The sequence below is a fragment of the Diplotaxodon limnothrissa genome, linkage group LG3 (assembly GCF_057381915.1).
Source record: "Diplotaxodon limnothrissa isolate DT_005_m linkage group LG3, D_limnothrissa_male_GT1.1, whole genome shotgun sequence".
Taxonomy (NCBI): Eukaryota; Metazoa; Chordata; class Actinopteri; order Cichliformes; family Cichlidae; genus Diplotaxodon; species Diplotaxodon limnothrissa.
The window spans coordinates 14,358,804-14,385,627 of record NC_140598.1 but is presented as its reverse complement, the minus strand read 5'-3'; the positions used below and the strand labels follow the sequence as shown (position 1 = coordinate 14,385,627).

General features: G+C 41.2%; 2 protein-coding genes across 2 annotated transcripts in view; both read left to right on the top strand.

Moving 5' to 3' along the window:
* LOC146634628 (protein NLRC3-like) overlaps positions 1–26,824 on the top strand; it is a 223,074-nt gene that overhangs the window by 152,293 nt on the left and 43,957 nt on the right. The gene's annotated exons all lie outside the window — the stretch shown is intronic.
* Positions 8,167–26,688, top strand: LOC146634630 (protein NLRC3-like). The gene is made up of 7 exons (XM_085378066.1): positions 8,167–8,255; positions 8,368–8,517; positions 8,624–8,737; positions 13,041–13,117; positions 13,234–15,025; positions 16,536–16,712; positions 26,496–26,688. The coding sequence occupies exons 1-7, from the start codon at positions 8,167–8,169 to the stop codon at positions 26,686–26,688; spliced, it is 2,592 nt and encodes an 863-aa protein (XP_085234192.1).

Below are 26,824 nucleotides of genomic sequence, written 5' to 3'. Positions count from 1 at the left end.
AGCTGACAGAGTTTCACCTGCTAAATACACAGAAAATCTTGTTAAAGCCGCACAGTTTGCCCAACAGTAATATTCCCATTAAGCCCTTTCTAAACACTTTATAACAATGTGTCATCACTAAATTATAAACTTCTTCTCCAAATCTGCACGACTGCACTTAGTCACAGACTTTATTTAATTGTCCTGCGGCTGCTATCATATATTTGACCAAACAGTTCTTCTCACACAGTCACAGATATATTTCTCTCAATGCAAACTTCACTCATGTCTCAGACAGGAAACTTGAGTTTTTCTTTTTTTTCTGTCCCCACTCATTCAACTAATTTGCATATTGAGTCACATCTCGAGAAGTTGCCCTGACAACAGAAATGCATATTCAAAACATTGCTGCATAATTCAATTATTATTATTTTATTTTTATTTCTACAGTCGTCACTTCTTTTGCTCAGTCAGCTGGAAACCACTTCTAATTCACTATTTTAAACCTGCTTTAAGCTTCTAATCACTGGTTGGTCCTCCCAGTCTCTTTTTCCTTGTCACAAAAGTCGCTCTATTGTCCTGCAACTTCCTGAGTTATTCCTCAGCTTCAGCCTTTAAGTGTGTTAAATCTACACCATTCAGCATTTATGTCATGTATTCACATTCATGAGTGTAAGCATGTCTTCATTGCGTGTATGTTGTGTGTTCATATTAATATTGAGTGTAAGCTGGTCTTCGTTGCCTCGATGTGTTTTTATAATCAGATTTAATTCCTGCATCTTTGCGCTGAACTGTGGATTCAAACTGTCTCACTTCTGATTCTCTCCAAAAATAATTTCACATGTGACAATTTCTACATGTGTGTTTTATATTTTTCTATTCATTTATGTATTATTAGTTTATTTATTTCTTTATCTCTCTTTTCTTTTTTTTATTTACCTTTCTGTTGTGATGCTCTGGATATTTCTAAACCCACAAATTCAGCCTCAACGTTCAACCCAACTTTCCTATGCTGTCACTTTAACACGTCCAACCTTCACCTCTCACCGGTCCTCGTCCCCTCTTCTCTCAACTTCCTGTGTGGCCTCCCAAATCAAACACAGGCCCACATCAGCTGTTTCTTCTTCTCTCTTCATTCTCTCTTCCTCTTTTCAGTCTTTTCTTGGCGCTTAACTCCCAGCATGGCAAATATGAACTCAGACAGTCCCATCCAGTGGTTTCACACAGTCATGTCACTGGTACACTTTCCAGCTTGTAATTCAGAGCGCATGTTTCCATCAACATACATGCTGCTGGACCCTTCAGTGTTGTAGGTCAGGTGCACTGTCTTTTTGCCTGCTGTTAATTCTTCAAGTCCACGGTGTTGTTCTGTCTGTCTTCTGTCTTCATCAGGAGATTAACTGTCCTTTAAGCTTCTTCTCAGGATAAGGACAGGATGAGAGGTGAAGCTGTGACATTTTAAACCAAAGCCTGTTTTCGTCCCAATTCTGTTAATCTATCATTTTTCTGCTGTATTCTTCCAGGAGGTTGAGCAAGTCCATGGGCACCTGTATTAACACACTAAGACATTTATTTAATATCATTTTCATTACTATTACTTTGCACTTTCATTCTCTAATTCCTCTGTTTTCATTTTGAAATGTCTCTCACAAGCTCACAAGCTATATTCAGACTTCCTGCTTCACTTCCTGCCAGACACACACTGCGATTGGTTTATAAAGGCCTCTCTTATTAAAATACATAAAACAATCTATCCAGAAAATAAGCACTAAGAATATATATTTATCTTGTAACATTGTTTAAGTTAATGAACAATTGTGTTGAAAACTGAGATTACAATATCAATCAAGATAATTATAATGATGGTTTTTGCTGTAATTAATTGTTGTAATTAATGTTGATGTTTACATGATCGAAATAACTTGAACACAAACACAAACAAACAAAGAGGAAGACCACACCGGAAGGAAACAACTACAAGTCCCAGCATCCTCTGTGTTTAGGGAGCAGCAGTGAAAGTGAAAGCAGGAGGAGGAAGGTGGAGCTGAGGCAGGTGAGTGTTAACATGAATATGTTTCTTCTTATGACATAAAATAATTCCACGCTGTTCGTGTCTGTGGGTGAAATGTGAGGCCGGTCGGCTCCTCTGAGCGCTGGTTTCCTGTAAGTAGAGAGGAAGTGAGTTTAGCTGAGCCTCCGTTTAGTGTGAGAGAGCAGGAGGAGAGTGAGAGCTGTGCTGAGGCAGGGTGAGTGTTAACACCGCTCTGACATTACTGTGTCTCTGTGGCGGGAACAACAGGCTCCGTCAGTGGAGGCAAAAATAATCAGACTTTGGTTTTTCAAAGGAAACAACTTTATGTCGGAAGTTCCCGCACGCTCATTGGATAACGATGTGTCAATCTCAAGCTATTAGCCAATGAGCGTGCGGATTCACAGAAAGACCCGCCTTTATCACGGGACTTTAAAAACTACAATGGCGACAGAAACTCCGTGAGTGGAGTTCAGGGTGACGTTATGAAACTGTGACGTTTGAGCCACTTCCTGTTCTCAGTCCCAGCGTCCTGATCACCGAGGTTTCTGTTGCTCTGATATCTGATATTGATTATATTGGTAAACAGGCTGTAGCATAAACATCAAACACAGCTGAAGCAGTTTTTGGATGGTTGGCTTCAAATGATCCGTCGGTTTGAAAAGTAAAAACAATTTAAAAAGGTGAAGCTGATGCAGGGTGAGTGTTAACACCAGGACTTTAGAGGGAAGAAGAGTCACAGCTCAGCATGTTGTTGACGGGTTGTTGTTCAGTCGGGGGAAGACATCTGAATCATTGCAGGGGGAATGGCTTTCACAACTTTAATGAATTTACTCTGAGTACATGATATGCCATAATTATCTATGAGTTTGTTATATGTTAACACATTTCCGTCATTGTCTAAAAGGTGTAAAACCGTCCAAATGCCATGATCCATCCAATCCTTATAAAAGATGGATTTTCTTTTATCGTATACATCTGTTGTTCCAAATCGAATTTGTATGTGGAGAAAAAATATGCTTGTGTATCATTTTCCAGTACTGGAGAACCTGTTTGTGAAAATTGGATAATTTAATTTGGAAATTTCAAAGTCGCACTTTATAAGAAATTCAATGCCACCCAGCTTCTCCAAAATTACTTTGGGAAAATAAAACCAAATACTGTTTGAATTATTTATGAAAGATTGCAACCATTTGAGTTTGATGGAACCATCATTGCTTCAAAATCAATCGCATTCAAACCTCCTTCTTCAAATGACTTCACTATATCATTCTTCCTAACATAATGTTGCTTGTTTCTCCAAATGTAATTGAAATTAATTTGATTTATATTATTGATTAGACTATTGGAAACATATAAACATTGTGATGGATAAATCAATCCAGAGATACCTTCTGTTTTAGTAAGCAAGACACGTCCAAAGATGGAGAGGTGTCTTTGTAGCCTGTAATCTTTTTGATTTCTGGGTAATTTGCTCAAAATGTAGATTTTCTCTATTATTTGTGTTCTTTGACATTATAATACCCAAATATTTAATGTCAGTTTTAACAGCTATGTTAAGAGAGCTACTAGGTCACAATCACGAATAGTTAATAATTCTCATTTTCTAATATTCAGGTACAAACCAGAAGCCTTTGAGAAAAGTGAAATTTCATTCATGTTCTATAAAAACTGACGATTCCTCGTCTAACATTAAAGCGTTTAGATGTTCCAAAAGGTAAAGAAACAGAACTATTGAGTCAGAGTATAATAAAGAAATTAAATCTATGAAGTTTTGTTTACCAAAACCAAAATAGGGTAGAGCTTTTAAAATAAAAGGATGTTCGACCGTATCAAATGCCTTATAAAAGTCTAAAAAAAGAATCACACCATCATCTTCAATTAAGTGATTAGAATCCAGTAGATCTACAACCAATCTAATATTATTGGTCGTAGATTATCGATTAGTCTTTTATCTTTACCAGGTTTGGGAATAAGGGAGATAAGACCCTGTTTCATTGTCGTTGCTAACATTTCATTACTAATGATTTCAGTAATAGTTTTGAAGAAAAATTCTTTTATTTCTTTCCAGAAGAATTTATAAAAGATTGCAGTCAAGCCATCCTGACCAGGAGCTTTGTCATTTTCAGTTTGTTTAAGGCTTGATCTCAGTCATCCAGTGATATATCAGAATCACAAATTTCTCTGAATGCAGAATCGATTTTTGGAGTATAAGGTTCAATCTGATCACAAAAAGTTAATGAATCAGCAATTAAATATTTTGAGGAGAATAAATTTGAGTAAAATTTATGTTTTTCTTCCGCTACAGTCTTATGATTTGTGCATTCCTCCCCATTTATGATTAATGTATTAATAGATTTCTTTTCTTGCCTCCGTTTCTCCAAATTGTAGAAATATGAAGCACTTTTTCAGCTTCTTCTATCCATTTTGCACGAGCTCTAATGTAAGCTCCATGAGCCTTTTTCTTGTATAGATCATCTAATTGAGTAAAGACAACAGGGATTTCTTATCAGCCTCTGACATAAAATGTCTATTACAATAGTTATTTATATCGTAAAGTAATTTACTTTCAAATTCCTTCTGTTGTCTACTTTTCATTTTACTAAACGTAATTGAAAATTCTCTAACTTTAAATGAAAAAATTCCCATCTATGTATGTAATTGCCAATTGTTACGTTGTTGTAAATGTTATGGAGGAGCTCTTTAACTATCTTAACATACCCGTCATCAATTAATAGATCTGCATTTAATTTCCAGTAATCTTTTTTAAACTGCGTTTTATTTTCAGGGTTAAGTTTAAAAGTAATAATACTGTGATCTGTCAACGGGGCTGCTGAGATGGAAACATGTGAAACATCTATATAGTAAAGTCGACCCAACCACAGTATGGAACGCCAGGAGTGCCATAATGAATTAATTAAATGCACCATTGAATAATAAATTAAATGTGACAATAATTAATTAAAATTTGAAATAATTAATTAAAATGGGAAATAAATAATTAAATAAACATTTTTTGACACATTTAATTAATTAATTAATTATTTCACGTTTTAATTAATTATTGCCACATTTAAATAATTATTTAATGGTGTATTTAATTAATTCATTTTGGCACAGTTGACTCCTTCAGGTCTCACCATAAATTTATTTTATGTGTCAACCTCACCCATCAAACCCAGGGGGCGGGGTTAATGCTGATCGAGTCAGAACCATTGCTTTGGCCTGGTGGCCATTGTTTTTAGAAGGCGTTACTGCACACCAACAACTGCCATGTGGAAACTAACAGAACTGAACTTTGAAAAACCCTGTTTGTGTTTGTGTGTGGGATGGACTCAAGCGCAGACAAGGCAGCTAGAATACAGTTCCGTTTTTTACTATACAACACCAGGTGCAAATATATACAAGTGAGATGGCAGGGGGAATCCAGGGCACAGGGAAATCCGGGAAAGGAGCTCTTCACACACGAGGGACTTCATAAAAAACACAGCACACCAAGGGTTCCAGGGAAACGGAATTCCTGTTTACAGACAACAAGTGATTAATCCAAAGGGTCAGCGATACGAAAAGGCAACAAGAGACTAGTACTCCGGAGCTTACTACCGAGGTTACTCAATAGTCCAGCGACGAGATGTTTCCAGCCTCTGCCTTAAGTAGTGGATGAGTTTAGGCGATGAGCCACAGATGTGTGATTAACTTCAGGTGCAAGGGCCAGGGGCGGGAGCCCGCAATGAGCTCCGCCCTGGCGAGACACAGCTAGCGTGAGAGAGGTAGATGTAAACAAGAAACATATGTAGCCAACCTGAGTCAGCCGGGCAGACACGGGGACCATGACAGTTTGTGTCTCACCAAATACCGTTTTAATATTTTTTAGCCGAGAATGTAGCGGTTTAATCTTCAGATGTCTGGTCGGTTTGTCAAGATACAGCTTTTTTGCAAAAGTGCTTCGATGATTTCGGAGATGTCTGCCCAGCCCAGTCTCACGGCAAAGCGTGGGACAGACCCGCTCGCCTCGCAAGCAATCGAGCTGCTATTACCACCGACAAAGCGCAGGCCGGTACACAGCTGTAATAACCCCCGCTGCACACTGACTTCATTTACAGAGGTTATATTTATCGTGTTTTTATTTCCTGATGTTCGTATGTGTCATACGTGTTCCAGTCGCCAATTCTGAATTATAACTAACATTAAAAACATGTTTAAGGAGGAGAGAGAGCAAAAAGATTCGATTAACATCTGATGTTTGGGTTTTTGTTCAATAATCAGCGTGACCTGATAAACACATAAAAGAAATAACGTTGGTGTTTCCGTCATGTAGTAACTGTTAGGTTTCACTGTACAAAGGTGGTTCGACACTATGAAACACACACAGACTTCATGATGTTCGCCTCATTTTTTTATTGTGAATATTAATCATGAGGGTAAACGGCCCTCTACACCACGGAGCGAGGTCAGCATGTCCACGATATCTTCAGCTCTCTGAGTTAACCCATCAAACTAATCTAACGCTCATCTACGAATAATTCACGGCTCATATCAATATGATTTTACAGAAAATCATCCTTATTACTGCCAACTATTCCAGATACCATCAAATGTTAAAGGAAAATATCAGGATGAGTGTCTGTGAGCTGAGAAGGACGTGAAGCGAGCAGTTTATCCCAGAGCTGAAGCTGCTCTGTGTGCAGAGATGAGCTCAGATTCCTGCTGTGATTGATCAACAGTCACAGAAATGTAGACTTGTAGTTATTACTGCAGTATGGTCACAGCAGATACTGATAAACATGTATTATGAGGATGGATGATCAAGTTTCTCACTCTCTCCTTTAAATCTCAGTTTTTTCTTCTTCACAGTTTATCTGTTAATTTATTAATGAATAACACTGAAAGAGTTTCTGTTATATTTCCCCTTGAACATCAGCTTATTAGGGCGGCATTAGGAAATAGCCCCCCTCCAAAGAATGAATAAATGAATGATGATAATAATAAAATGATTCAAAAGCAGAGCTCAGAGTGGTAGAATGGTCAAATATGGATCCACGGGTGGTTCAACTGCATTTGGTGACGTGACTAAAGCAAATCTTTCAAATAATCCCACCATCAACGGGATGTTGTCTCCTTTACTACGGTTACTTTACTTGGTCACCGTGTGAATTTCTTTGAAATGAACCAAATTCTTTTATTTGTTGGTTGTTGCATATTTAACCTCTACAGTCAGGAAAGGAGGAGATGAGGCCTCAACAATGTTGGGTTGTAGCTGTGCTTCAGGTTAGAGTGAGTGTCCATGGAATAAATGTAAGTCAGTGAACTGGAAACATGACTGTGTTCAAACTTTGTTTTCCTTTTTATAATGAGTCTAATCAAAGGTGGACAGAAGTATCTCCACTGTGACTTTTCTGTGTCACCATCAGAGCTTCTGCACAGTGTGTTTCTGGGGCAGATAACATTGCAGCATTATGGAGACATTATGGAGACAAAAAGAAAAGCGTCTGGACTTCTTTAAGTTAAACTTAAAGAAGTCCAGACGCTTTTCTTGGACTGTTCAGTGTTGAGTCTCATTCACACACTCCCTCACTGTCTACAAATATATGAACTGAATGTTTCTTTCAGGCTGTAAAAACCTTATTTATCCTCCATTACAGTCCTGCATTCAGAGCATTACTTCTGTTATATTAGTACATGTATTTTATTCTGATGAACACATGAAACTCTGAGCTGGATTGAATCCATTGAATCAGAGTCCAGGACTCAGACTAAACACACTGAATGTGTCCTGAGCTCGGCCGCTGTTCCACAGTAACTGCTGTCAGAGTCACTGTTACTGAGTTAGCTTAGCTAGCAGAGCAGCTAGCAGTTAGAGTATGAACTCTGTAAGCAGTCAGCTCGGTCCTGGACATGGTTACTGACATAAAGCTGCTCTCTGCAGCCATGTTTGACCTGCTGCTTTGTAGGACTACAGTAATGGAGGATTTGGAGGCTGAACTGGGCTCTGTGACACTTTTTGTAGTGAACTGATGAAAGCTGCGTCTCAGATGGATGTTAGTCCAACACATCAGACACGACCTCTGCAGCTCTCAGTTGATGTGCACATGAATGATTTGTGTTTCCTCTGCAGGTGAAGGTAGAAAGTGTGTGTGAGCTGATGTGAATTGAGCAGCATGGATCAGTGTGAGGACAGAGAGGAGGGAGTCCCTCCCTCTAAAAGCACTCTGTGTGGGGAACATGAGAGCCAGACCAAAGCTCAGAGGTGAGATGACCATCTCTAACTGTCCATGACTCTTCTCCATGTCACAGCTCAGCACTCACATCACTGCTCCATCATTATTCACACTCATACCTCTGTGTGTGTTGTTTTAAAGCCCAGAGCTGTGGGGCGTACCAGGCTCAGCTGGACATAACCCTGAAACTAATCCAGAACCTGGACCTGAACCCAGCTGTGTTTCCTTAAAGAGCAACGAGTCGAAGGAAATTGGTGTAAACTTTAACAAAAGACTGTTATGTGACAAAGAGTAAGTACATTATTTTTATGAGATTGTTCATCATGTCTTTAATTTAATGTTTCCAGTTTTTCCTTCCTGTCTCATGAAGCTGTGACATTTATTGTTTTTCTTTTAGGATCAATAAGAGGCCAGAATCTCCTGGACCTGAACCCAGCTGTGTTTCCTTAAAGAGCAACATCTCGAAGGATGCTGGTGCAAACTTTAAAGGCTGTTCTTCTGCTGCTGAGAGGTAATGTGTGTCTAGATGTTGTTCCTGACTCTGTATTTTTGAATAAATCCTCATGTTTAATATCAGCTCAGCTCTTTTTCACACATTTCTATGTTGGTATGTGAAGCGGTGTGTGTTGGAGTGTTTCCACAAACACAGCAGTCAGAGTGGAAAGAGTGGATGTTGTAGGAGGTGTTTGTGTAGTGAAGAGGCTGAGTGTCTGTAGGACTCCAGCTGCTCCAGCAGGTGTCTCCTTTGTGCTTTGCATCAAACACAGTGTAGGGAGGAGCTTCCACTCAGGTGTTTCAGGTGTTGCTGGATGGAGGAGGACAAATAGTTTTTCCCTTCAGTGACACTTCAGCAGCTCAATGTTCTGGGAGATGTTTGTCTTTATGAAGGTTTATGGATTCTTGTTCTTACTTTGGTTAAACTGAGCAATACATTTTCCATCTAACATTTAAAGTAAATTTCCAGGTGAATAAAAGATCTGCAGCTGCAGCCTCTGTGATGTTTCACAGTCTGAAAGTAACAAATTCAACCAGAGTTCAAACAAAGGCTTAATATACGTGTGTGTTTGATATAATGCCAACAAGTACAAATAGGTGTTCTTACAGGTCTTAATCACAGAGGTCTGATAAGTCTGGTGACTTTCACACTCAGCAATTTTGCTGCCTTTTATTTTATATTGGCCTTTTTAAAGCCCTTCAAAGTCTCCCACATTCATACAGAGCTTTTAACACCAAACTCCTTTACAGTCCTTCTCCTCTCACACACGATCACACGACTGATTTGTCTGCAGCAGCTGTGTTACTGCTAGTATTTTATTATGTGTGTAATCTCCTCATATTGTTCCTGTGGTTTAGTTTGACTTCCTTCTGCAAACTCAGCTGCTCTGTTGCTGATACACGTCTCCATGAATATGATTGATCAGATGCTGTCAACACCATGTGTTTCATGTGAGCGCTCAGCTGAAACCCTGGGTTGACTTATCGAGTTAATAACAAGCTTCACGTGACTGTGAATGCTAAAGTGAATCCAGATAAAGGAAAGAGACCCTGCTAATGTTGGACTCACTTCTTAGTGTAGATCCCAGGAGGAAGTTCAACATAGCCATTCTTTGTGCTAGCTCGACCAAACCTGAGACCACAGTGCAGGATAATGATCATCATCTGTCTCTGTCAAGGACATTTAAAATCCACAAATAACAAACATAATTATATTTGATCATTAAAAATATGTTTTCACTTAAAAAAGCATGAGCACACTGGTGGATTACAGAAACATGAAAACTCGTTAACAGTAAAGTTAATTTAGGTGTAAACAAAGTGTCAAACATACTTAAGTAGAAGGACTGATGTTTGTGTTAAAATACCCTCTTAAAGCTGAAATACTGATTCAACTTCTTTCTCCAAAAGTTGATTCTGTTCATCTGGACGTAGCGTTTTGTGGGAGAAACATTTCGTCTCTCATCCAGGTGACTCCTTCAGTCTCAGCTGACTGCAGGATTCAATCTTATAAACAGGACATTTGCATGATGACTGAAACCTGCCCACTGAAGGAACAATGGGCTGTGAGGTCAGTTCCTTAATCTTAATTATGCAATTCTCATGACCATTGATCAACAACCACTGATCAATGGTCATGAGTACCATTCACAGAAAGTTGGGGAATGGCTGCAATCACAGCATGTAAGATGGTGACAGATGTACCCTTAGGCCCCCTCCTCAATTCAGAGATGGTCTTTCCCTTTTCACGTAAATGGCCTCCTTGACTCCGCCTTCAAACCAGCGTTCCTCCCTGTCCGGGATGTTACATCCTCATCATTGAAAGAGTGTCCACTGGCCTGCAGGTGTAAATAGACTGCAGAGTCCTGGCCTGACGAGGAAGCTCTTCTGTGTTGTAGCCAGAGGTTGTTTGGTTTCCCCGATGTATAAATCCTGCCAATCGTCCTGCACTTAACAGCGTACACTATGTTACTCTGTTTGTGTCGGGGGACCCGATCCTTGGGGTGGACCAGTTTTTGGCGCAGCGTGTTTTGGGGTTTAAAAGCCACAGAGACCCAGTGTTTAGAAAAAATGCGACTCAGCTGCTCCGACACTCCTGACACATATGGGATAGCTACAGGTTTTCTCTTAGGCAGCGGTTGTCCTTCTCTCCTGGATCGACTGGAACTTTCTTTAGGAGCCTTTCCAGCTTTGACAAAAGTCCAGCTGGGACACATTTACGCTACGTCCAGATGAAGAGAATCAACTTTTGGAGATTTACTTTCCTGGATGATTGAGAATGCATCAAGACGTTCCTCCTAAAGTGTTATTCAGAAAAATGACAAAAACAGTTTTAAAAATAAGGATTAAAATATTAAAAACTATGTTTTTGAGTTTCCTGATGTAGCACAAAAATATATGAACATAACTGTATATAGGACAGATATTTTACGGTTCTTTTAGGCAGCACCAAAAAACAAAAAGACTATTTTTAAGCTGTCTGAGGTAGTGAGTCAACATGTCACACTGGGTCAAAGGTCAGGGAGTAAAAGTGTGTTTTAAAGGAGGTTTAAAAGCAGCGAGTGAAGGAGCCTGTCGAGGTAAATCGTTCCATAACTGATCAAATTCAGTTGGTGGACCTCTGTGTGAAATCAAGCATCTGGTTCGCAGAGAGGATAACCCTCACATGGGCTGTACAACATTATATAGGGAGACATTGTATTTTTATTTTATTTTTTATTCCTATTTATTCTATTTATCCCCTTTGTATATTTTATTTATATCTGTCTCTGTATTTATATGTGTGTGTGTGTGTGTGTGTGTGTGTGTGTGTATATATATATATATATATATAACAATTCTGTAACTGTAACTTCGGTCGTTGCTGTGCTTTTTGGAAGTCGAATTTCCCAGAGGAACCCACCCGAGGGATTAATAAAGTTCTATCTTATCTTATCTTATCTTATCTTAAAAACAGAGATTATCGTAGCCATCGCTCTCTCGCATGGACGTGGCAGTCTTGCTGTCTGCTGCGAATCCTCCCCGTACCTCCGTGACCTCGTCTGGTATCTGCTCCCTCCTCTGTAAGAGGACAGTAAAGGAAAACACGTCTCTGCCTAGTCTTGGAAATCTAATCTTATCATCCATTGTTCTTCTAGGGCCTCTTCTTCTTGTGGCCTCAGCTAACTGCTAATATTTAAATGGCTAACATTAACATGTGTGCCAGCCAGGTTCACATTTATGATGAACTATGATTAATTAACTGATGTTGAACCTGGAGCTTTACTGACCTCTGAAATTCCTCCTAAAGTGTTATTCAGTGTTGTGACAGTCAGCTGCTTCAGCTGCTGCTGGGATGGGCTGTGGCAAAGAGAACAGAGAAAATCCAAATCAGAGTTTTTCTCTGAATTAAAAGGAAACAACAATATATTCTACATGGTGAAACTGATGGTTTATGGTGTTTGGGTCTGTTTTTCTGTATTTATGCAGATAAAGTGTAAACTCAGATGAATTATACCATCAAATGTTAAAGGAAAATATCAGGATGAGTGTCTGTGAGCTGAGAAGGACGTGAAGCGAGCAGTTTATCCCAGAGCTGAAGCTGCTCTGTGTGCAGAGATGAGCTCAGATTCCTGCTGTGATTGATCAACAGTCACAGAAATGTAGACTTGTAGTTATTACTGCAGTATGGTCACAGCAGATACTGATAAACATGTATTATGAGGATGGATGATCAAGTTTCTCACTCTCTCCTTTAAATCTCAGTTTTTTTCTTCTTCACAGTTTATCTGTTAATTTATTAATGAATAACACTGAAAGAGTTTCTGTTATATTTCCCCTTGAACATCAGCTTATTAGGGCGGCATTAGGAAATAGCCCCCCTCCAAAGAATGAATAAATGAATGATGATAATAATAAAATGATTCAAAAGCAGAGCTCAGAGTGGTAGAATGGTCAAACATGGATCCACGGGTGGTTCAACTGCATTTGGTGACGTGACCAAAGCAAATCTTTCAAATAATCCCACCATCAACGGGATGTTGTCTCCTTTACTACGGTTACTTTACTTGGTCACCGTGTGAATTTCTTGGAAATGAACCAAATTCTTTTATTTGTTGGTTGTTGCATATTTAACCTCTACAGTCAGGAAAGGAGGAGATGAGGCCTCAACAATGTTGGGTTGTAGCTGTGCTTCAGGTTAGAGTGAGTGTCCATGGAATAAATGTAAGTCAGTGAACTGGAAACATGACTGTGTTCAAACTTTGTTTTCCTTTTTATAATGAGTCTAATCAAAGGTGGACAGAAGTATCTCCACTGTGACTTTTCTGTGTCACCATCAGAGCTTCTGCACAGTGTGGAGAAAGATCCAGAAGCAGAGCTGGACTGCAGACAGCCAGTCAGAGCAGCTGTGTACAAAGTAAGACTGAACATCTGTCTGCTGATGGACTCATTTCTGAAAACTGGACTTCTTGTGTTGTTCAGACATTGAAGAGTTTTCTTTCTCTTTAGTCTCGTTGTTTTTCTTTCTTTCAGCAGATGTTGGTCTGCAGGAGGTTTTAGATGAACATAAGATCAGTCTGAGGAGGAGATGTGAACGTGTGACTGAAGGAAGTGATGAAACAGGAAGTAGAACCCTCCTCAACAGGATCTACACTGAGCTCTACATCACAGAGGGACAGAGTGAAGAGGTTCATACCCAACATGAGGTGAGGCAGCTGGAGACAGCTTCCAAGATGGACGCCCTCCATGACGCTCCAATCAGGTGCCAGGACATCTTTAAAGCCTTACCTGACCAACAGAGACCCATCAGAGTGGTTCTGACCAACGGCGTGGCTGGTGTTGGAAAAACCTTCTCAGTGCAGAAGTTCACTCTGGACTGGGCAGAGGGCTTGGAGAACCAACATGTCAGTGTGGTGGTTCTGCTTTCATTCAGGGAGCTGAACCTGATCAGAGATGAGCAGTACAGTCTTCTGGAGCTGCTCCATGTTTTCCATCCAACATTACAGAAGGTCACAGCAGAGAAGCTGGCTGTCTCTCAGCTTTTGTTCATCTTTGACGGCCTGGATGAAAGCAGACTTTCATTGGATTTCACCAACAGGAAGCTGCTGTCTGATGTCACACAGAAGTCATCAGTCAGCCAGCTGCTGACAAACCTCATCCAGGGGAATCTGCTTCCCTCGGCTCTCGTCTGGATAACTTCCCGACCTGCAGCAGCCAATCAGATCCCTCCTACATGTGTTGACAGGCTAACAGAAGTAAGAGGCTTCACTGACGCCCAGAAGGAGGAGTACTTCAGGAGGAGATTCAGTGATGAAGAGCTGTCCAGCAGAATCATCTCCCACATGAAGACATCCAGGAGCCTCCACATCATGTGTAGTATCCCAGTCTTCTGCTGGATCACTGCTACAGTTCTGGAGCACATGTTGACTACAGAGCAGAGAGGAGAGCTGCCCAAGACCCTGACTGACATGTACTCACACTTCCTGCTGGTTCAGACAAAGAGGAAGAAGAACAAGTACCATGAGGGACGTGAGACGAGTCCACAGGAGCTGACGGAGGCTGACAGGGAAGTTCTTCTGAAGCTGGGGAGGCTGGCGTTTGAACATCTGGAGAAAGGAAACATCATGTTCTACCAAGAAGACCTGGAGCAGTGTGGTCTGGATGTGACAGAGGCCTCGGTGTACTCAGGAGTTTGTACAGAGATCTTCAAAAGAGAGTGTGTGATCTTCCAGAAACCAGTCTACTGCTTTGTTCATCTGAGCATTCAGGAGTTTCTGGCTGCTGTCTACATGTTCCACTGTCACACCAACAGGAAGACAGAGGTGCAGAGGAACTTTTTGGGAAAAAAATACAACAAGTCCTCTCTGGATGATTTCCTTAAACGAGTCATGTCTAAATCCCTCCAGAGTAAAAATGGCCACCTGGACCTGTTTGTTCGCTTCCTTCATGGCCTCTGTCTGGAGTCCAACCAGAGACTCTTAGTAGGTCTGCTGGGTCAGACAGAGATCAGTCCAGGAACCATCCAGAGAGTCATCAACAACCTGAAGGAGATGAACAGTGATGAAATCTCTCCTGACAGAAGCATCAACATCTTCCACTGTCTGATGGAGATGAACCACCTCTCAGTACATCAGGAGATCCAAGAGTTCCTGAAGTCAAAGAACAGATCAGAGAAGTTACTCTCTGAGATCCAGTGCTCAGCTCTGGCCTTCATGCTGCAGATGTCAGAGGAGGTTCTGGATGAGTTGGACCTGCAGAAGTACAAAACATCAGTGTCGGGACGACAGAGACTGATTCCAGCTGTGAGGAACTGCAGAAAGGCTGGGTGAGTCCAGATGTGATCATTAACATCATTGATCAGTGTAGGTTAGTAGTTTAATTTTGAAAATAAAATCAGGTTGTAACCACAAAGTGTTTGTGTCCGTACGCTGCAACCTTCCACACCATTCCTTTATTGTACAGACTCAGCAGCAGCTCCATGGATCCCAAATCCAAGAGTGGAGAACAGATTTGAAGTGTGTCACATCCATGCAGTCACAGCTGTTTCCACCATGTTTCCACTGATATTAATCCTGTTCAATGACACGTTTCATATCAGTGAATATGTTCTTTAGGACGTCCACTGACATGTTTAAGTGTCCTGCTGGAAATCACTCAAATCATCCATGAAATCCATGAAAAATCCTTTTAGTGTTTCTAACTTCAGCCTCTGTCCTCTCTCTCTCTCCATCCTCCTCACTGCTTCTTTCACTGATAATCACACAAACATCGTATTCAGCTACAAAATAACACAATAATATCATCTGATGATCATTATTATAAGAGCAGGATCCATATTTGATATCAGAGTAACACACTGCTTGGTTATGTGCAGTCATCATCAGTGACTGTGGGTCAAACAGAAGCTCTCTGATTGGTTGCTGACCTTGGTCACCTGTCCACTCTCACCTGTTTGTGTTTGCTCTCTCTTTGCTGTCTCCATCCTCTCTCTCCTTTCTCTCCCTCTCTGTCTTTGTACGTCACTCAGGTCCAATGGAAACAGTGACCTTTACAAACCAATCAAAGACAAACTGATCCATGTCAGGTTATAACAATATTCAAAGTGAATACAGGCTGCTGCTGGACACAGACAGGTAACATCATTTTGACTTGCTGTCACCTGGATCTGGACTCATAAACACTGAAGCCCTGAACAGGAATACAAATCATTTTCTGCCAACTAGCGACACACCAGCAGATAATGGCTCAGAAAGCTAAAATGAGCCAATCATTTCTGTGTTTAGTTCCCCTGAAATCAGATCTGATATCAGCAGCTCTGAGTTCATTCATCATTATTGTCCAGTGATGAGATTTCTGCTCCGTTTGGTAACAGTCAGCAGGTTTTTCCTGCGTGTGGACGTGAACAGTCGTACCTGACAGCAGGTAGCAAACAGAGATCATCTTTCCAGCTGGAACTCTTCACTGAGCTGAACTCATTCAAAATGTTCTGGAGTCAAAACAGGAAACAGTCCAAATGTGTGTCTTCACTCTGACTCTGGATCAGATCTCAGTGACAGACTGTGGACATTATGGAAGCCTAAATGTGACACCATCTTCCTCCTTCATCTGCAGATTAAAGCCAAACAAAGATGCTCATTAAAAGTCTGCAGGTCTGAGAGAGACTCAATCGTTGTGTCATGTCAAACACAGTAAGAGGAGCTGAAGCACAGATGTGAAGAGCAGATTCATCAGATTATGACCTCACTCTGTTTTGTCTTCATATACATTCAGTCTGTGTTTATAATGCAGATTTTCTGCTTTTATAATAACACATTTTATATTTTCTATCATCACAGACTGACTCAGTGTCGACTCTCAGAGTCTCACTGTGAAGTTGTGGCCTCAGCTCTGAAGTCCAGCCCCTCCCATCTGACAGAGCTGGACATGAGCATAAATGATGGCCTCCAGGATTCAGGTGTGAAGCTTCTGTGTGCTGGACTGGAGAGTCCAAACTGTCGACTGGAGACTCTGAGGTGAGTTCACTGACTGCGGCTGTTGTTGTTTTTCTATATTTCATGTCTTTGATGTTTGAAACTTTCTTTAGTTCCTAAATGTTCAGGATGTGTCTGAAGACAAATGTGAAGAAGTTTGAGTGCTTTCAGAAATGTTGTCTTTCCAAACGACTGAACAACAGTTTTTCCTTTTGGCTCCAAACAGAAGTGACAGACTTGAGCAGGGTTCATTTAAAGGCTGACAGAAGTGGAGTGGTGACGGGGAGATGTTTGACAGGACAGTGTTTCAGCCTCCACAGGTTCATGTTGTGCTCCATCAGTCAGTGAAGATGAAGTCAGTGCTGATGAGGCTGTAGAGTGTGTGAGGGATGTGAATGAGGATGATGAAGATCTGATGATAGCAGATAAAAACAGGCTGCAGAGACTTTGAGCCATACAGGGCACACAGTGTGTGTACAGAACAGCTGAAATCATTATGGAGGCCTCACTGGGATATGGAAGCATCACAGTACAGCTTCAGTGAAGCATTAAAGTCTCTGATATGAGATGAGAAATGAAGCAGCCAGAGCTTTTTCATGAGTGGAAATCCACTGTGACTGTGAGCTGCTGCTACAGCCTCCAGATTAGCCAGCAGCTCATCCTGCTCAACATTTCCTCACCAACTTTAATGGAAGTGTGATGTTTTCAGCTGGAGTGATGGTCAGGGTGGCCTCCCTCTCCTCTTCTTCTCCTCTTCCTCTTTCCTTTGTAAAGCCACTTCTGCTGCTTTCATTCATTTGGAAGTCCTGTAGCTGAGTTTGGGAGAGACTAACAGCCTCGGCAGCAGAGGGGAGAAAGGCTGTAACTGTTGGGTCTGTGTTTCCACAAGCCCCGCTAATTCTAGAGACTTATTCATCATGAAGAAAACAAGACAGTCGATCGATCCATTACTTGCGCAAGGGAGGCCTCGTCTGTGTCCAGCACGACAATGACCCCAATGGTGGCCTCCTCTCGCTGCCTTTTATTGACAATCTTCAAACAATAGTTTACAAAGCACCTCCCCTTGCAACCCCCCTTTGGTTACATAGACAAGGCACTGTATGTAAGTGTGTGTGTGTGTGTGTGTGTGTGTGTGTGTGTGTGTGTGTGTGTGTGTGTGTTACCTCCTGCTGACCAAAGGGTCATAAACCCAGTAAGTTTACATCAAAAGAAACAGATCTTTCAGATAGGATGTATCTACAATAAAACCTCCCCCAGCACAGAGTGGCTGGAAAGGTGGTCAGGATCAAAGGGATGGCTTTGATCCTACTGCTTAAACTAAGACTGTACAAATTTAAGAAACACAATGGCAACATTCAACAATTAGACTTAACATTTCCCTCCTTTTTGTCATTGTTCTTAAATTTCAACTTATGCACCCTTTGTTTGGACAGTGTCAGTATAGATTTCATTCATACACAGTAAACTACATCCTATACATAAGCAAATCAGTATCAACAGTCCAAAAACAGGAATTAATTTTTTCAAAAGAAGATGCCACCAAGGACCAGACGGTAACCAAGCTATCCAGCCTTGTGGCGGATCTACTCCTGACGTGCAATTCATTATGTATTTCTTCAAGTAAACAACTGAATGTCAAAGGTCAAACAAGAAGAATCATCATTCTCAAAAATCATATGTCACTACAATCCAACTGTATACAGACATAGGTATTTAAACGCATCAGTTGACTTTATTGTTTGTCCATGTGGCTCTCAGCTAACTTCAAAGCTGCAGCCTGGTCAACACCCTTCTTTATGACTCCTATCAACCCCCCAAATCTTTTCACTGTAGGCATCCTGTGGGGGTTAGAGTCAACTGGTGAATTATCTGCATTTACAACTCTTCTCCTGTCCTGTTGTCACCACAGAAAAAGCTTTGTAAAGGAAATTGGATCAAGCTGTTTTGAACTTCTTGGCTCGAAACCTCAAGTGTTCATGATGTAATGTAGACAAAAGGCTTCTCTGTTTACATCCTTCTTGCAGAAAACAAAAAGAATAGGTGATGTTGCCATGTTCCATGGTTGATCTCCAACTTGGGATAATCCATTGTCCTTCATACACATAGGCAATTGGCCTGTTTCCAGTTCGTTTAGCTGTTCAATGTCCTGCAGCAAGTCATATTCTTTGAGTCAGACGAGCAGGTCTGTCTCACCAGAGCAGTTCACCTTCCCAGCTACTGGTGAATCAACCTTCCATTCAGGTTCAGAGCAGTTGAAAAGTTGGCAGTGTTCCCGGATGTGTTGCTAAAGCAACCAGACAAACTGCCTCGCTCTCAGTGATGCTATAGGGCCACAGTCCAGAAGAATGTGTAGCCAGTGGCATCACAAGCATAACCATTGGTCTCATTCTTTATGTGAGCGGTTGTGTTCTTAAACTGCCACCAGTAGTTGTTGAAAACCCATGCTGGTACTGGGTGTGGTTTGCTCTGTTCCAGTGCGCTCCCTGTCATCCCACTCAGGGTCCACAGGCACAAGAAGATGCACAGCACATTCCCAGCCATTCTGATGAGTACCTGTGGCTCAGTTGGTTTCTTCACCGGATTGAGACGAGGGGCCCTGGAGGCTTTTCCCCCCCCTTTGTTCCCGGTCTTCCTGCCACTTACTCCGAGCTGGCCTGGATGTGTGTCACCTTCTTGCAGTGCGCTTGATATATCCAAGTGTTCCTTCCAGCAATCTTCACTGCTGTGGTCGTCGTCAGCAGCATCCGATATGGACCTTCCCACCATGGACTGGACCAGCACTTCCTCTCCATGGCCTTATCAACATCCAATCTCCAGACTTCAGACTCTGCTCCTGCGGAGAAACAGAATCATCTGGCAGATCATTTGTTCTCATGACTACTTTACTTTTAAACATTTTCAAGCATCTAATCTGCTAATACGCTCTCTCTTCTGCTTTTCTATCATCACTACAGAAGACTGGAACTCTAAATGCTCTAACATGTGTAATCTCAAAGAGTCAGACCATTCTCTGTTGGAGTAATCCTCATGTACTTATTCTATACAGTCTAACCATGTCCTGCCTGTCTTCCTAAATCTTAACTTTACTATTCCATTAGTTCTCTCTGCCTGCAAAAGTTTTTTTTTTTAAAAAGTATTTAATAATCCTAGAATGAGTATAACGACTGCTCATTTCCCTCCTGTTTGAGACATGGCAAAGCCAATGGCTCAAAATAGCAGCAGTCTTATACAAATTATCAGGCAGTACTGGTTTATCACACAGATAAAAAATCATCCTGCAAGCTTGCTCCCTCTGTAAGTCACAACTGTTTTCCTGCTGTAGGTGAGTGGGCCTGCATGTCTGCTGATGCTGTACTGATAAAAGGTTAACACCATGTTTAACTACAGCTGCTTCTTTTGTGATCTTATCTGCAAAAACTTTCCCTAATGCAACTGGATCTTTCCCTCACATGTGTGCTGCACATTTACAAACGGCAATTCTACTGGTTAATAACACTGCCTCCAGCAGATTTTGCAAGAGTTTGGTGTGTTCTGCAGGTTTCCCTGTAGAGGTTGTCACACCTCGTCTCACTCACTGCACTACAAAGAAATGTACAGTAGCAAATGTATACTGCCTATCAGTGTATATTGTCTCTCTACAGCTTTACACACTTCCGTTAAAGCTAGCATCTCTGCTGCTCAAGCAAATATGAAACATGCTAGTTGTCCTACATAGATAACTCTCTCTCACTGTCTGCTACAGTAAAACGTGTTCTAGTCTGTCCCTCTGCTGTTGTAAAACTCAAACCATCAGCAAACCAAACCTTTCCCTCAACGAGTGGCACATCTATTAAGTCATCCCTCAGCTTACACTTCTTCTCCTCGCGCTCTCTACACTCATGAGAAGTGCCCTCCTCCGTTGGCAAAAAGGGTTGGACAGATTCAGAATTGTGCACCACTTTATGGTAATATGTGTGGTTGTGAGAGTAACATTAAAGACAAGTGTCTTGTAGGTGACAGAAATGTAAGTTTAGTCTGCAGTAGTAGACATCTACCTCGTGTGGAACTAACAATGTCAAAAGGTGAAATAAACTATTGAAACATTGTACAGCTTAAACTGCTGCACATACTGATCTCACGCATGGAGGTAAAGCACGAGCAACTAGAGCTTATCTTTTAGGATAGTAAGTTACTGGCTTCACTTGTGGAAAAAGTGCTGTTAGTTATTTTACAGTCACCTGGCATTTGTGCTGTTCACAGAACCACAAGTCCATCGCTGGACCTCCTCTGCGCTGTCACTTTCTGGAGCTTGGCACGCTCCCTCAGGTTCCATTTTCCAACGCTGCTGAAGATTTAACCCTAGAACACTATCGCTATAAATAGTAACACGATCACTAATGCCGGGTGATTTTTACCCGATATAATATAACCAATGAAAAGTAATCAAATATATCAAAATATGACAACACATGACAAATTAGAGTGGTCTTCTTTTACTTTCAACTGTGCCATGTCTAACAAAATGAAAAATAAAACTCCTAAAACAAAATAATGACTCTGGAAAGCTGGTCTTTGGTCCACCCATTCCTGGGACATTTGAGACTTCCCTGGTGATGGCACAGGCTCCTCGACACGCAAACAGCTTAGTTGTCTTCCTTAACGTCAACGTCGAAACTCTTTCATCTTATTTAAGATTTGCTGTGCAAAGTCTCCTCGTGACGATCCTTTGGAAGACCAGTAACACAGCTCTCTGTGCTGAAGGTGATCTCCGATCCTCCTGAAAACTCTCTCCTGGCCTCAGCTTCCATCTTGTGGACGATCCTCTCAGTCACTCCTTCTCGTCATGGCACCTCACGATATCTACAAATTAAAAAATGACACTCCTCTCGCCACACGGCTTTCGCCATGTGTCAACTCCCCAATGAGACATGTACAAGAGTGTTGCACAGTCTCCCTAAAACAATCTCCAAGGTTTGTCCCTTGGAGCTGCTTCACTCCAAGCTGTAACCCTGTGTAAAAACATTAGTCAGCATTGAAATGTTCAGCTTGTTTAGCTCCCAGCTCCTGTATCCTAGAAGACAAAGTCTTAAAATTAAAACAACTTCACATTTGCAACCAACTATAGATCATAAGAGTAATAAAGTATTCAGCATCACAGAGACAAGTATCATTGCAGGTTTATTCTAAACTCATTAAACTCCTACTTTTCCCCATAATTTGTTCCAAATTATTTAACATCTCACCGTCATTCCACATTGTAATCAGTGACGTCCCTTAAGTTTGTTACTCACCATGAGCCCAACAGTGTGGTCAGATAATGGGCCCCGATGTAACTATTCTGTAACCACTGCACATCTGTTCAATTGTCACTCGTCTGTCTGTGCTGAATCCTTTACAAGCACTCTTAAAGAAAAACAACATTAGCCAAACACAAGGTTCATCCCGGTTGTCAGGTGTCGGCCATCCAGATTCCAGAGGAGCTGTGAAAAGTCATAAAGTTAACACTCGCTGTGGAAAAAGTAACAATGGTCTCATCACAGTATGTCTCACACTGCATTCATTTCTTCCCTGTAACATTCTCTCAAAAACACAGTGTAATTTCATCATCAACATATAGCCTGTAACTACAGTTCTCTTCATACAAAATCTCAGTAATCCTGTGGTAGAGAAACATCATTAAGTTGTGTCCTGCTGTAAACCACATGATCAAATCACATGATTAACCATCTGCTGTAAAGAGAAATGTAAATGTTAGCGCTGCGCAGGTGTGTACACACTTTCTCACAGTAATCTCTGTGAGCAACACAAGGTAGTGAATGACACACACATGGTAAATTCACAGACATAGAATTTAAACTAAAAAGGTTAAATTTTCAGAGTTCACATAGTCATGTGACCCAAGTTTCCTCCTGTGGTCTCCTTCTGCTCCTGCAACAGAGACACACACAGAGACACATCCACACCTTTGTCAGGTGGGGGTTGACTTCACACAATGGTGTTAAGTCAGTCAGTCTTGTCAGCTTTTGTCAGTCAGTCAGTTTCCCATTTATTTTAAAACTCTTACTCATTCACTCAGTGATTCCTTCTTTTGCTAATTGTGGAAATTACCGTCGCATCCGTTTCCACGCTCAGCAAAACAACGTCATTTCAAAAAGAAAAATAATTTAGACTGGATTTTCTCGCTGAATCCTTTTGGACAGGAACTTGTCTCAAATAAGTGGATTTCTCCTGAGCCCATTTTAATTTTGGAGAAGCTCACTTTGCAACAGTTTTCTCGACGACGCTTCGATTCTGATCGTGCTCAAACAGAGATCATCAAACAAAACTTTCAGTGCACCATGAAAGTAACAAAATAAAAGAAAGAAAATAAAGGAAATCAAAGGAAAGAAAGGCCTTGTTTAAGTCATGACACGTGTTCTTCATGCCAGGGGGATAAATCGTCACAACCCAATTGGCAGGCTCAACTTAAATAACAAAAGACAAATCAAACAGCCAGTTTAATCTCAAACATTCATCCAATCAGCCATACACACAACATACAGCATAACCCTGTTGTCTTAGCACATAATAAGTTTTAGTTCTCATGTAACTAAATGTGTGCCATGGTAAAACTTCTTCACACACCAGAAACTCACAATCAGCTCACTCAGCTCACTCATTTAAGACCTCTCATCTATGATGCAACCATCTGTCCTCCTATAATATTCAGTCCACTAGTCTATGTATCACTTTCATCTTACTAGTGACTTGGACAAGATGACAAACAGAATCTCATGCTTAAGATGCTGTCTGGTCTTCATGAGTATCATTTATGTGTAAATGCATGTAGGGTTAGTATAGTTAATGCATTTTCAGTATGTTTTTGTGTTCTTCTCTCATCACACTTTCATTATTCTCATCACTGCTTAAAACAACACACATCTCTCTCTGTTTTTTTTTCTCTAACTGTACTTTTCTCCAAAACAGAAAATAGCATTACAGCTGTTTCAGACTTAGAAACACCAAACACTCTTCGTGCTATCATTCATCCACACAACTATTTTATTTCTTTTTGTCCACTGGGCAGGTGACCTGCAGAATCACGTCTGCCCCAGCTGGATACCTTTCACACACACCATGACGTCAGACACACTCACGGACTGGATCAGGAGAAAAACTTTCTTCATCTTCACACTCTGGGACAGAAACACCATATGTTTTTTTTGTTTGTTTGTTTGTTTTGTGTCAGGGATGGATATGTAGTTGTAACGTTTGTGTTCACTAACTTTACTTTCTGTTTCCTACCCTGCCCAGTCTGTCTTGGACTCAATGCTTCTCCCAATGTCTCTCCATACTCAGCCTCTGCTCTCTCACGCTCTTCTCTGGCTCTACTTTCTGCTAACATTCTTGCTTCTCTCCTCTTCTGAACCTGCTCCAGCCACAACTTAGCAATTGCTAACTGCAATTCCTTCCTCTGCTTCGCTTTACCTGTTTTACCAGCTACACTTACAGCTATTCTTTCTACCAGCATTTTACACTGAACTTCCACTAATGTCCCTTCAAATCCACATTTCTTACGCTAACAACCTACATACTGCGTACTGCCTGGTAAAAATTTCTCCATAAATTTTAAATCTCCTTCTAAGGCAGACTTACACATTTTATTCTCCATTAACAATCAGCCCGCACACACACACAACATAGGCCTATCGCTTGCGTCTGCACGCACAGCTAGCGCTCTCTGTTGAAAACTCTCAAACGCCCCATATGGCGGAGATTCCGGACTCCTTCACGGCGGAGACGCCGAACCTAGGTTATCTCCACGCCCCAAATGGCGGAGAAGCCTGCGTCTCTCTCACGCGGCTAGCGCGCTCCCGGACTCACGTTTAACGCACAGCCCGTAGCCGCTCTCTAAGGCCTTCTGTACTCACTGTTTGTTTACGTTCATGGGAAGAGCCTCTGGATCCCGTCAATCGTCATCCATCCCGAGGGGAGGTCAGGAGCAAACTTCCCGGCCTGGTGGCAAGCCAAAAACACCAGGGCTTTACGTCAATCATCCCAGACGTTGCGGTGGCGTCCTCTCCCTCTCCTCGGTGGATGCAATGTGTTAGGCTCCGAAGGACCAAATAAATGTTGGGTCTGTGTTTCCACAAACCCCGCTAATTCTAGAGACTTATTCATCATGAAGAAAACAAGACAGTCGATCGATCCATTACTTGCGCAAGGGAGGCCTCGTCTGTGTCCAGCACGACAATGACCCCAATGGTGGCCTCCTCTCGCTGCCTTTTATTGACAATCTTCAAACAATAGTTTACAAAGCACCTCCCCTTGCAACCCCCCTTTGGTTACATAGACAAGGCACTGTATGTAAGTGTGTGTGTGTGTGTGTGTGTGTGTGTGTGTGTGTGTGTGTGTGTGTGTGTTACCTCCTGCTGACCAAAGGGTCATAAACCCAGGAAGCTTACATCAAAAGAAACAGATCTTTCAGATAGGATGTATCTACAATAAAACCTCCCCCAGCACAGAGTGGTTGGAGAGGTGGTCAGGATCAAAGGAATGGCTTTGATCCTACTGCTTAAACTAAGACTGTACAAATTTAAGAAACACAATGGCAACATTCAACAATTAGACTTAACAGTAACACCACCACTTTACTCTGTTCTACCTGTCACATCATTTTATCAGGAAACAAATATGCTCATGTTTTTACTATGTTTGTCTTGAAGATGTAAGAAGATCACATGGTGCTTTTTATTATTGTGTTGGTTTGTTTGCTGTCTCTTGGATGGAGCCCAGCTGTGCGTGGCCCCTGGGCCTGTGGTCAGAGTGTGTGCTGGATAATCCGGCCCAGGATGAGGCCAAACTGACATGGGATGAAATGTCTGTCACATAATTGAGCTTTGTGATAAATGTACGACTTTAATGTGAAACATTCAGAGTTTTTTCTCTTGTTGTGTTTGTTTGAAGCTGCTTCCTGTTGGCTTCAGCTGTTTGGAGTTTCCATTTTCTAAACTTCTACATTCTGAACCTTCTTCAGCTCTGAACAGATGATGAAACACTGAATGATTTCAAGCACTTTGTCTAATAAACTTACATCTTTTTGAGCTTTTTTGAGTATTAATTTGGTGCCTTTGTGTGAAATAATGGTATTGTGAGTGATCCATATAGTCACAAAGAATAGCCACTTGTTTCTGTGCTACCAAAGTTCCCCGGCTTTCATTCAAAATGTGTTTATCGTCAGCACCTGCACATTAAACTACTTAAACATTATAAATGTCTTCAAGCTCACACTGAGGCCTGTGGGGTACTATCAGCCACTGAGACAGTACACACATTTATATGTGTTTGTATATGAATATTTCATACTTTAAGACTGCCTGTTTATTTAAGGGAGATGAACAAAATACATTGGAATTGTACAAAATAATATCATGGATGATAAATTAAATAGATTTTAAGTAGATGCTTGTGCATTCTTAAAGTCTTATATGTTGAACTGAACTATGTGATCTGTTCAAAGCCTTAATCTTAATTTGAAGTGAAATGTGCATTTTGAGTTTATACACTATGTATATAAGGCGACCGTTTCCTTTTGCAGTATTTTTGTGTGGTGTACTTTTCTATGTCTTAACAAAAGGGGAACAAAGGTGTTTAAGTTCACCTAGGATGATGTGTTTTAATTTTCACATGGTCTTGCTTGAATTTGACCCTGACAAAGGCGTATGAACTCTGTCAGCTGTTTGGAGTTTCCATTTTCTAAACTTCTACATTCTGAACCTTCTTCAGCTCTGAACAGATGATGAAACACTGAATGATTTCAAGCTCACACTTTGTCTAATAAACTTACATCTTTCATTCTTTATACAGATTGATGGACTGTGGTTTGTCAGAGATCAGCTGTGATTATCTGGCAGCAGCACTGAAGTCCAACCCCTCCCATCTGAGACAGCTGGACCTGAGCCTGAACAAGCTGCAGGATTCAGGAGTGAAGCATCTGTGTGGTTTCCTGGAGAGTCCAGGATGTGGACTTGAAACTCTGAGGTCAGTCAGCATGTTTTAGTTGTGCTGAGATGAATATGATGTGAAAGTTGTGCTGACACTAAACTGCAGACATCAGGCTGATATTATACTGATCCACACTGAGGATCTTCATGGTAAAGTCTGTTTTCTTCTTCTCTGGTTTAGTCCATTGACTG

Excerpts from the sequence above, each read along its gene's own strand:
- LOC146634630 (XM_085378066.1), top strand. The coding sequence starts at position 8,167 with ATGGATCAGTGTGAGGACAGAGAGGAGGGAGTCCCTCCCTCTAAAAGC. Across the intron at positions 8,256-8,367 it reads AGCCAGACCAAAGCTCAGAG|CCCAGAGCTGTGGGGCGTAC; the intron begins GTGAGATGACCA and ends GTTGTTTTAAAG. Across the intron at positions 8,518-8,623 it reads AGACTGTTATGTGACAAAGA|GATCAATAAGAGGCCAGAAT; the intron begins GTAAGTACATTA and ends TTTTTCTTTTAG.